General features: G+C 40.9%; 2 protein-coding genes across 2 annotated transcripts; one reads left to right on the top strand and one right to left on the bottom strand.

The window, feature by feature from the left end:
• Nucleotides 1–124: 124 nt before the first annotated feature.
• LOC104786579 (putative 3-hydroxyisobutyryl-CoA hydrolase 3) lies at nt 125–3,510 on the bottom strand. Its single transcript, XM_019245470.2, has 13 exons — nt 3,359–3,510; nt 3,150–3,230; nt 2,947–3,079; nt 2,772–2,851; nt 2,596–2,679; nt 2,404–2,488; nt 2,220–2,305; nt 1,373–1,494; nt 1,105–1,165; nt 900–998; nt 732–833; nt 555–596; nt 125–478 (listed from the first exon to the last, which is right to left on the bottom strand). The coding sequence occupies exons 1-13, from the start codon at nt 3,392–3,394 to the stop codon at nt 344–346; spliced, it is 1,146 nt and encodes a 381-aa protein (XP_019101015.1). The 5' UTR covers nt 3,395–3,510; the 3' UTR covers nt 125–343.
• A 625-nt stretch (nt 3,511–4,135) lies between these two features.
• Nucleotides 4,136–7,474, top strand: LOC104789161 (uncharacterized). Its single transcript, XM_087512303.1, has 4 exons — nt 4,136–4,252; nt 4,694–6,402; nt 6,466–7,225; nt 7,313–7,474. Exons 1-4 carry the CDS (start codon nt 4,136–4,138, stop codon nt 7,472–7,474), a joined length of 2,748 nt encoding a protein of 915 aa, XP_087368429.1.
• Nucleotides 7,475–12,008: the final 4,534 nt, after the last annotated feature.

Genomic DNA, 12,008 nt, shown 5'->3' with positions numbered 1-12,008 from the left:
TTGGATTGACGCGTAACACCGAACACTAAAAACGTGGTTTTGCTATCATGGTCCAATCAGTCATATACTCATATTATTAGCACTAATTTCGAGAGTAACAATTCATATAAAGATTAGACGTTGTTAACGTATACGAAAAAAAATTCGGAAAGACTAGGAAGACTTAATTGAATCATGAGATATTGTGCTCCTAGAAAGAAAGGAAGAAATAACGCACGTTTATTCTTGTTTGATACAATATAAAGAAACAAAAGGAGTTCAAACACTTAATCTTGATATTTCGGGTTTTGGTCTTTTCGCTTGGTTTGGTCAATGGTTAATGTCTCATCACACCATTTCTTCTTCACAGCTTTGCTGCGATTGATGAAGCACGCAAGTTGTTCCTTGGCGGCAACTTTAGATCCTCCAATCCCTCCAATCTCTCAAAGAACTTATCTACCATTCTATCTTTGATGTCCTCAAGTCGCCTTGGCTCCCACTATATATTTCAGCAATATATCAACAATATACATATCAAAAAAAAGAAAAAAACCAAATAAAGAAATTTATTAAACCTTTGGGTTCTTATCTTTGTCCACTAGTATGGCTCTACACCCCTATATTAGTAAGGAAAGTTATAATATGACGAAATGAAGATATTAGATATATATATATATATATATATATATATATATATATATATATATATATATATATATATATATATATACAATCGGAAAAGCCAACAAAACCTCCACTATGTCTTTGCTTAAATCTCCCTTCATCACATGACACACCATTCTATAGTCACGAATAAGGCAGTTCCCCACCCCCTGTAGTCTTCCTTCTCTTATCTGAAATATATAAATACAGTCAGCTTTTTCTCATTATATTGCATGTAACACATTTTGGGAACTAACCGATCTAAGAGATATTTTAAGGCTTGATGGTGAAGCCTTCTTCAATGCTTGAGTGGTAGAGGAGATCCAGTCATCTGGTCTCTGAGTAAACTCTCTCTCCTAACCAATGCAATATATGAAGGTAGAGTGCAATGTTAAAGGTATCTCAGTGAACTTATGACCGCAAAGCCATCATTTCCTATATCATAATGAAAAAAAAACTTACAAGTGCAGATATGATATCCTCCACTGTTCTTCTCGAGAAGCACCTATCAATGACATCTAACCTGCGTAAAGAAACTAATTTTTTTTTTAAAGAGCTACTATGACATGAATGCTATAAAGGGCGACTGAAAGTTGATACCAATACAAAGGTTGTAATTACTAAAATATGTAACGTACTCATAACCAATAAGAGAGAAACACTTTTGCACATTACTTAGAATGCTTGTGATGTTGGCATGACAAAAGTTTTTAGGAATAAATACACTTGCCTGTGGTAAGCACTGTTCTGTTTAACGTGCTGATGCTCAGTATATGCATCAAGAATTGTTGAGGCAAAGCTTGGATCACTTGAAGCAACTGTACAAAGTTCTGCTTCTAGTGCAGTTAACCTCTGTGGAAAGGAGTACCTTACTAAGTAACGATCCTTGGCGAAGCAAATAGTGTTTTTACAGTAGTAGCTAAAAATAAAAATTTGCAGTATATCGTCTTTCAGAATGTCGGAGGAAATTTGGACTTGCGATCCATTACACTTATATAAGTGAAAACAGTCAACACAAACCATTAACCCGCAGAAGATAAGCACCCCGAACAAGATTGTTCCAAAGACACATATAACTATAGTGAAGGATATGATTGAAATACCTCAAATCGTCATTGGCAAACAAATCCAGTCAAATTAAAGGATAGATTTGTTACATATTATTAATTTGTACAATATAATGTGCGAGTTCAACAAAAACCCCACAAATTTTTTTGCATCACCAGCTGTCAGTGTCCATTAGTTCGAAAAAAAAAAATGCTAGAGACCAGATTACAAAAATAGTTATGGTTATTTTATATAGTACATATGAAACAAGTTTGTTAATACTACAAAATATCATGTAGTAATTAAGTCTATAATAATATAAAATAAAAATAAAATAGTATTTACTGAAAAGGAAGAACTACTAAAAGTCTAAAACCAAGAAACTTTGGTTACGTTGAGGCAGAGCCAAAAATTTATCAAATTAAAGGCCACATTAAGTTTTGCTCCGTATTTACTTTAAATTTTACAAGAGCCCTAATTTGAGCGTAAACATGGGAAATTCTAATGATGTAAGAAAGGGAATTTCATACCGTTGAGGGCACAAAATGAGTTGCAAGGCCACAAGCAAGCATTTCGGCTCCATCTAACCTAGCTCCTGTGAGGCCAACATACTCTCCTGGTATAAATTAATGAACAAGACATGAAAGATGAGAGGGCTATTTATAGAGGCTCGAGTTTTGTCGACATGCAAAACATATTAATGACTTTCGTTACCAAAAAAGCCAGGGAGCCTTGACAAGAAATAGGAGGCTCCTACATCTGGAAAGAGCCCAAGAGCTGTCTCAGGCATGGCAAAAACCTAGGAAAATCTCATAAAATATGGAAGTGACATGAGCATGTTCTAGAATTGAGATCGATATCTATCTGTCATCGATGCCTGGACATGTTTAAGAAAAGTATACGTACCGTGTTCTCAGTTGCAATGCGAAATCGACCATGGATGGAGACACCAGCTCCAGCTCCCATGACAATACCATTCAAAATTGAAACCTATAATGTCGAAACGGTATGGAAAATGAATGAATGAGCTTACACACTCTGAGTAATTAAATTCACTAAAAGGACAGTATGTATGCTGAGACCTGAGCTTTGCTACACGTGGCCAGAACATAGTTGAGCGTGTATTGGTCTGCGAAAAAAGCGGCACCAAGTCTCCATTTGCCTAGTCCACGTAGTATTGACAAAGAGTGTGTAGAAGCTAAAAATAAGCACAAGGAAACATAAAGATGGTTATGGGAGAGTGATATTGACATATACCTTGTATGACGTAACTAAGAAGAGGTGGAATGTCGCCACCAGCACAAAAGGCTCTTCCCTGACCCTTTAGGATGACAAGTGTCACACTAGGGTCCTCCTCATATGCACGGAATAGTCGCAACAATCGGGAGATCTAGAAAAGATTGGTTCACACCAATTATGTAGGAATGGAGGAATAAACAACAAGAGGAAGAATTCAATACCATGTTAGAGGACAGAGCATTCAGCTGCTTGGGTCTGTTTAATGTCAAGGTTCTAACACTTGATTTCTCTTCCACCAAAATCTGTGATCAAATATTGATTGAGAAAGAAAGAAGAGCTGATCATCGAGCGTAGTTTTTTTTTTTTTTTTTTTTTTTTTTTTTTTTTTTTTTTGTAAACCATCGAGCGTAGTTAAGAGGAGAAAACAGACCTGAGAGTGAGAGGCCATCTCGGTGGACGTTGTCATCTTCTCCCCTTCTTTCTTGCGGGGAAAATATATACCAGAACAGCTAGGAGATTCAAGATATATATAGTTCTTTCTTCCTTATAGTTAGGTCAATTTTAAATGTTTTTTTGTTGATTAATAAAAACTGATTGTTAGCAGGATGGTGAAGTGTACAAATAAACATATGACCCATACATCTAAACTAAATAAATGCATCAGTACCTACATGAATAATCGAATTTGTATGGTGACATATATATAAACAAACATAAGTTATGTGACCAACAGAATAACCACTATTTATTTTATTTCGATTTAACCCGATATTTCCAATAGATGTTGTGTCATTTGTGAGGGATATGATTTTAACTTGATCACTAGTACTTCTTTCTTTTTAATGTCTATTTAAGCGACAAAAATTCATGTGATATATAAGCAATTAGATTCATTGTCTTTTACAATTTTCTCATCGTTTTCGTCTTCTGTATTGATTTTGGTACCAATGTTGTAAGAAAGAAGAATATGAGATCATTTCAAAAGATAAAATAAGATAGTTATTATGGTGTTGGTCACAAAACTTATACATGTGATCAAGAAAATTCATACTGTAGTAACTAATACACTAACTTAATCTATATATGTAACCATGTGCTGTGTTATATTTCGTATAACTTACATTGTATTAAAATTATGTATATGACGTCACCGCCCAGTCCCCAGTGAAAGTGCATCAGAGCTCTAAAGGTGACAGGAGTCTTCGAAATGTCTCAGAGTGCTGATATGCTGACGTGGCGTGATGTGCTGGCGTGGAGAAAGATTGCGGGACGCGATGACAAAATGCGTGAGAAGGAAGGGAGAAGAGATCGAGATATACTCGAAGTTATTGAGAGTATATTTGATCGAGAGAGATAAGGAAGGATATTTCTTAGGAACAAGGAATATTTCCTTTTAGTTAGGATTCAGAAAGATCTAGGTTATAGATCGTTTTGTGGGGTTAAAGTGACGAGGGCTAGCCGCAAAAAGAGCTAGCACTCGTGGGGATAAAGTTGTGAGAGTTGTAAACCTTTAAGCATTCGAAAAAAGACTTAGAAGGTGAGTGTGTGTTTTACTCTTTTAGATCTACACAGGGTGTTGTGTTAGATAAACAAGAGAGAAGGCTTAGGTTCATATCTTGTAACAAACGGAGGTTTTTATAAGATTGAATAAAAGCGTTTGCTTGGCGCGTTTCCAAGCGGTTTGATTGATCTGTGTTCTCTATACCTTTACAATTGGTATCAGAGCAAGCACCTGATAAAAAGTTCTGATATCCTTTTTCAACAGGTGAGATCTTGCGACAAGGGTTTGGAGAAATCACTGGATTTTGTTGCGGTTCAATCACCATTGAAACTCGATCCTGAGTGCTTTGGTTTTTGGAAAGTGTCAATCAAGCAGGCCATCTCAAGCATCGACATGGAAGCTTGGTTTGCGGTGGAAGATGGTTGGTCACATCCGACAGAAAAGAATGAGGAAGGAGAAATGGTTCCTAAACACAGGAAAAAATGGACAGTCAAGGAAAAAGCAGAGTCCAAACATAACTCACAGGCACTGTCAGTTATCTTCAAGTCTCTGCCTAGGGCTATCTTCAATCAAGTTCAAGGATGTGAAGCCGCCAAGGAAGCATGGGATATTCTGGTAGTCATGTTTGAGGGTACAAGTAGGGTCAAACGTACAAGGCTGGACAATCTTGCATCAGATTTTGAAAACTTGCACATGACTGAAACTGAGTCAGTCGCTGATTACAGTAGTCGGTTGAGTGGTATTGCACAAGAAGCTGTAGTCTTGGGTAAACGGCATAAGGACAAGAAGCTGGTGAAGAAATTCCTCAGAAGTCTGCCTAACAAGTTTCATCCACACAGGTCTGCTACAGATGTGTCGCTGAATTCTGATGAGCTCAAGTATAATCAAGTGGTTGGGATGATGCAGGCGTTTGAGATACAGCTGAAGAAGAAAGAAAAGGTAAATGAGAAATCTTTTGCCCTTAAAGCCATAGAAGAACAGAAGCTTGCAGAGTCTCAGGAGGTTGCAGATGAAGAAAAAGTGGGCTTGTTGGTTAAGAAGTACTTTCGCAAGATGGAAAGGGGTCAGCGGAAGGGAACACCATCGCTCATGAAATCCGATACTGATAAGGAGATCAGGAAGAGTGACAAGCAAGAACAACAGTGTGCTGAATGTGAGGGTTTTGGACATTACAAGTCTGAGTGTCCAAACAACAAACGTAAGAGTTCTCTGCAGTGCTATGGGTGCAAGGGTTATGGTCACACCAAGTTTGATTGTCCTTCACGTGAGAACAAGCAGAAGTCTTACATTACTTGGAGTGAAAGTGACTCAGATGAAGAAGTCAGCAAAGGAGAGGTTCTGAACAGCTTCCTTGCACTGCTGGGTGTCATTGAGGAAGACGAAGAAGATGATGTGGTGTTGGAAACCAAAGACTTAGATGAGAAGGTGCAATCTGATTCAGATGGAGAGGAGGCTGATTTGTCAGTAGAAGATCAGATAGAGCTTCTCATCAAGACAGTGGTACAGAAGACTCAAGACAACACCCAGTTAACTTCTGAAAGAGATATCTTGCAACTACACATTGCAATGATCACTAAAGAACTAAGTGAAGAGAAGGCCAAGACTCTGCGTCTTGAGAAGCAGTTAGAAGAACAGATGAAGAATATCAGAATGCTGAATAAGGGAACTAAAGATCTGGATACTCTGCTTAGCGCTGGAAGATCTAGCAATCTGAAGCGGGGTCTGGGTTATCAAGGAACAAACACCAACACGACCACTCAGTTTGTCAAAGGGATGGGGTCTAAGCCCAAGCTGAACGAGAAGAAATTCTCTACAACGACTAGATTATATGATCAGTGTTCTGTGAATCAGAATCCAAGAATCCCAAGGATGAGGGTGCATCCTGAGTTGGACACTAGACCGCCATATGCCTCAAGTGGGTTTCAGCAGACAGCTCAAAGACCTGTTAGGCTTAGTAGAAGAAGAGGATGTTGGTACTGTGGACATCTAACTCACTACAAATCCTAGTGTTATCAATTCAAGAATCGTGTGTCTAGCCTGGTGCAACGTGGTGAGTTTTATCCAGCTGTGAGAAGGAACACACAGGGATATGTCAGGAAAGATGATCTTTACTGTCAGGTGGCATTCACAGCGGAAAAAACAAAGGTTGATCAGGCCAAGTGGTACTTTGACAGTGGATGCTCCAGGCATATGACTGGTGCCCTTGACAATCTATCCTATCTAGAAGATGTTGCTGGAGGAAGAGTTACTTTTGGTGATGGAGGAAAGGGAACTATCCGAGGAAAAGGTACAACTAGTGGTGATTCTCAACCACATCTTAGGGATGTTTTCTTGGTCGAAGGGTTGAAGGCAAACCTGATAAGCATTAGCCAGTTGTGTGATGAAGGCCTGGATGTCACATTCACCAAGAAGGGGTGCAAGGCTGTTGATCAACAAGGATCAGTGCGACTCAGAGGCAGGAGATCTGGTAATAACTGTTACATGTGGAAGTCATCAATGAAGTGTTTTAACACGACTACTGAGTTGGACACAGAGCTGTGGCATCAGAAACTTGGTCATCTTAATATTCGCACAATGATGAAATTGGCAAATCAAGAGGTTGTGCGTGGAATTCCTAAGCTGAAAGGTGATCCACATTTCACATGTGGTCCTTGCAACAAGGGCAAGCAAGTCAAGGCGTCTCATGGGCCAGTGGCAGACATTCGAACTAGTCATGCACTTCAGCTGGTTCATATGGATCTGATGGGTCCAATACAAGTCCAAAGCATTTCTGGGCGAAGGTTCATCTTTGTCATGGTTGACGATTTCACTCGTTACACCTGAGTACAATTTCTGCGTGAAAAATCGGATGCCCTTGAATGCTTTCGCATACTTGCCTTGCAGATTAAGAGTGAAAAATGTTCCGTCCAAGCTATTCGGAGTGATCATGGAGGAGAGTTTCAGAATGACAAGTTTGATCAATTATGCGGGCATCAGGGCATTGTTCATCAGTACTCTGCTCCAAGAACTCCAGAGCAGAATGGTGTTGTCGAACGAAAGAACTGAACATTGCAAGAAATGGCACGAGCTATGCTGCATGGGAATCAAGTTCCTCATCGTTTCTGGGATGAAGCTGTTAACACCGCTTGTTACATCATCAACCGTGTGTATGTCCGACCAGGGACTAGCAAGACTCCCTATGAGTTATGGAAAGGAAAGTCTCCAACAGTAAGCTACTTTCATGTGTTTGGCTGTCTATGCTACATTCTGAATGACAAGGATCAGTTGGATAAGTTTGACTCAAAGAGTGATGAAGGGATCTTCCTTGGTTATTCAGGACACAACACTGCTTTCCGTGTTTACAACAAACGCACAAGATCAGTTCAGGAAACGGTAAATGTTGTCTTTGATGATACTTCTTTTCAACGAGTTGATATGGTACCTGTTATCTCTGACAAGGATCTAGTAACTGATGATGAGAAGCAAGAGCAAGGGTCTAACAGCCATAGTGACCATGCCAGCCCTGGGTTGTCAACAGACGCTCATACTGTATCTTCTCAAGTTCATCAGAATCACTCCTCAGGCAATGTTATCGGTGCGATTCAGGGGGGTAGAGTTACTAGAGGCAAACAGATTGACTTTGCTAAACTGGCTGGAAAGAAACAGAAGGTTGTAGTTCCAGACACTATCTCTCAGGACTCTGAGATCGTTCAATTTGCCTGCTTTGTTTCTACTATGGAGCCAAAGAATCACAAAGAGGCTCTTCGAGATGAGTTATGGGTCGCTGCGATGCAAGATGAGCTGGAACAATTTGAGCACAGCAATGTGTGGGAACTCACTAAACGACCTGCTAATGTCAATGTAGTGGGAACGAAGTGGATCTTCAAGAATAAGAGTGATGCCAGTGGATGCATCGTGAGAAACAAAGCTAGACTTGTGGCTCAAGGTTACTCTCAAGTCGAAGGAGTTGATTTTGATGAGACTTTTGCACCAGTAGCAAGGTTAGAATCTATTAGATTCATGTTCGGTATGTCATGTGCTCTCAAGTTCACATTACATCAGATGGATGTCAAAAGTGCATTTTTGAATGGCATTTTACAAGAAGAGGTGTTTGTAGAACAACCGAAAGGCTTTGAGAATCCACAACATCCTGAGCATGTGTACCGGCTGAAGAAAGCGCTATATGGTCTCAAGAAGGCTCCGAGAGCATGGTATGAGAGGTTGATTACGTTTCTTCTGGATCAAGGCTATGTTCGTGGAAGTGTAGACAAGACTTTGTTTGTTCTTAACAGTGACAATGCGCTGATGTTTGTTCAGATCTATGTGGATGACATCATATTTGGTTCTACTTGTCAACCTCTGGTACAAAGGTTTGTGAAAAGCATGTCAAAGGAATTTGAGATGAGTATGGTGGGAGAGCTGAAATACTTTCTGGGTTTGCTAGTGGAACAATCAACTGATGGGATCTTTGTGTCTCAAAGCACCTATGCCAAAGAGTTGGTACAGCGATTTGGTTTGGGGAAGAGTAAAGAAGCTAAAGTTCCTATGGGAGTCAATGACAAGCTTTCAAAAGATGAGAGAGGAGAGGATGTGGATGAGCGACTATACAGAGGTATGATTGGAAGCTTGCTCTATCTGACAGCAAGTCGGCCGGACATATGTCTGTCAGTGGGGATATGCGCACGGTACCAGGCCAAGCCTAAGATGTCCCACTTACTAGCAGTCAAGAAGATCATCAAATACGTCAAAGGGACAGTGAATTTTGGTATTGTCTTCACCAAGGATACCAATACCAGTCTGAGCGGATACTGCGATGCTGATTGGGCAGGGTCTGTGGATGATCGTCGAAGTACAAGTGGAGGATGCTTCTTTATGGGCAACAACTTGATATCGTGGCACAGAAAGAAGCAGAACAGTGTCTCACTATCTACCACTGAGGCTGAATACATTGCCTTGGGCAGCTGTTGTACACAGCTCCTGTGGATGCGTCAAATGTCCTCTGACTATGGTATGGATTCTGATACTCTGTTAATTCATTGTGATAATTTGAGTGCAATAAACATCTCTAAGAATCCTGTCCAGCATTCTAGAACTAAACACATAGATATTAGACACCACTTTGTTCGTGAACTAGTTGAGGCGAAACTGATTGAGATAGACCATGTGAGCACCGATTTTCAGCTGGCTGATTTGTTTGCTAAGCCTTTGGATTTCAACAGATTCATAAATTTGAGGAAGTCTATTGGTGTCTGTGAACTCTAACTTTTTCTCTGAGTTGTGTTGGTCTAAGACAGGAACTAAAGCTAGGACAGATCATGGAAATCCTGGAATATATAGAAGATCAACATTCTGAAAGGTGTGGGAAATAGCTGCCTGTCATGCCGGTCTGTCCATCCTATTAAACGTTATCATGATTTAAGGAGGTCAAAGAGCTGTGAAGAGACATGCACATGCATTCTGAGGTTCAATAACCTGGGGAATGATGAGCTTAGTTTCAGTGACTAACACAATCAAATGATGTCACTGAAGCTCAAGATGCTGAAGCAGTCATCATAAGGCTGTTTGGAGAAAAAAAAAAAAAGGTGTGCTCTTCAAAGAGATGAACTCCAGCTGCCTTAACATGTTGGGATGGACTGAAGGCTAAAGGCATGCCAGTGTGAAAGACTACCCACATGCAACAGTCCTCTGATCTTTAAAAATTCAAGAGGTTGTGATAGTTCCTAGTGAAGGTTCTGAACAAGTGGCTGATACGACAAAGATCTGGTTAGTGTTCTGATTCTTACCCTGTTTGATAAAATAAAAAATATTAATGCTCATGTGTGCTTAATTCTCGATCTGGGTCCCTTAGAATTTATCATTAGTGGTTGTGTGTATCTGTGTCTTTTTGATTCATGAATCTGCTAAATTGAGTCGTAAAAGAGGAAGAATGAGATTTACTAATGCGTTGTCATTAATTGTGATTGAATGAATTAACGATTGAATGTAGTCAAATGAGGAAATAGATGCGGTGTACACTGATGTTTAATTGAGTAGTTTCAGGAAGTCTTTAATGTTTTGGGCCGAGTGTGTGCAGCCCATTGTGACTCACGGGTGTGTATAAAGAGGAGCAGCTAGGGTTTTGGCGTTTTTCTCATCACCTCTGCAATTTCAATCCTTTGTCAATTAAACTTCTATTCATCTCTTTCCTCTCTTGTCGATCAATCCTCTAATCATCATGAAGTCAATCTTTAGTGGTTTCCACTATGATTCCAGTTCCGATGAGGAGCTCCACACTCCACCGTCTTCGTTGCCTCCGCTAACTCCACACGTTCCGATTGATCCCGCGACAGCAATGCTGGTTTACCAGCCTCGCAATGAGTCCGCCACTGCAACTCCGACTCGGGTGGATCCAATACCCTCACCTTCTCACGGGAATCACGAGACATGCGACTCTTCGTCTTCTCCGCCAAGAGAGGTGTCATCTCGATTTCCGGTGGTAGATCTTACCGGTGATGTGCCTGTACCTACTCTGCCGTCTCAGGGAGTCTCTTCGCGTCTACGCAAAAGACAACCGCCTGCTGATCTCGATGGTCGTGACTCCAAGCGACCATCTTTCCCAGAGATAAGGGCACTTCCACCGCGTCTCTAGGAGCCTTGTCAAAGGACTTCGATGCCAAACGGTTCATCTCCTCAGAAGCTGCACGACGGTATGGGTTCTTTGCCTCTCGAACACTCGCTCCAGAGGTCTGTTATTCACTAGACGTTGCTGATAAGGCTAGGGAATTCTTAGATAAAGCTGGGCTGCTTAAGACTGTTACACAAATTGGGTCCTACGATTCGGATATGGTCTATGAATTTTGGGCGAATCTCCCAACTGTCAAAGTTGAGGGAGAGTCTGTCGATATGCTTATTCGTGACTGGGTCTACGACTTCTCTCCAAGCCATATCAATGCTCTGTTTGGTCTGCAGTCTGTTGATGTGCGTGAACAACGGTTGCAGACGGCTGCAATTCTGGAGGAGGATCTTGCTCTCTTTCTCTCTGACGGCAAGGTCAAGTTCTGCAAGCAGTTGGTGTCCACGGCAATCAAGAATCCTGTCATCAAGGACTTACATCAGATCTGTTGTAGCAATTGGTCTCCAACAGTGAACACGGGGTATATCTCGGCAAACAGGGCTCTGGTGATCTACATGATCATGCATGGGATTCCTTTCGACTTTGGAAGGATGATCTATGAACAGATCATGCAGTTGGGGCTGCAAGCTCAGTCAGGCTTTCGGTTGCCTTTTCCCAGCATCATCTACCAGCTGTTGACGGCTCAACGATCTGTTCCAATTCTTCAGTCTCACGACGCAAAGAAGACAAGGGGAAGAACACAACTTCAGTTCCTATTGAGACCGTGTCAAGAAGTGGTTCGTCTGCAGAGCGCAAAGCCATCCGGTTGGCAATCAAGATCCTGCAAGATGCCATGGAAGTTGGTAAGTAGTTTCTCGCCTTGGTGTTCGCTTCAAATTCTGGTTTATTCTATTGGTATTTTTGACTAAACTGTGCCAAACAAGCAGGGGGAGATGAGTCTGATTCAGAGGCCTGAGGGGGAGATTAGGCTATGGGGGAGCAGTTGTT

Source organism: Camelina sativa, chromosome 5 (genome assembly GCF_030686135.1).
Source record: "Camelina sativa cultivar CO46 ecotype springtype chromosome 5, ASM3068613v1".
Classification (NCBI taxonomy): Eukaryota; Viridiplantae; Streptophyta; class Magnoliopsida; order Brassicales; family Brassicaceae; genus Camelina; species Camelina sativa.
The sequence above is the reverse complement of the archived record's forward strand: the minus strand, read 5'-3'. Positions and strand labels throughout refer to the sequence as shown.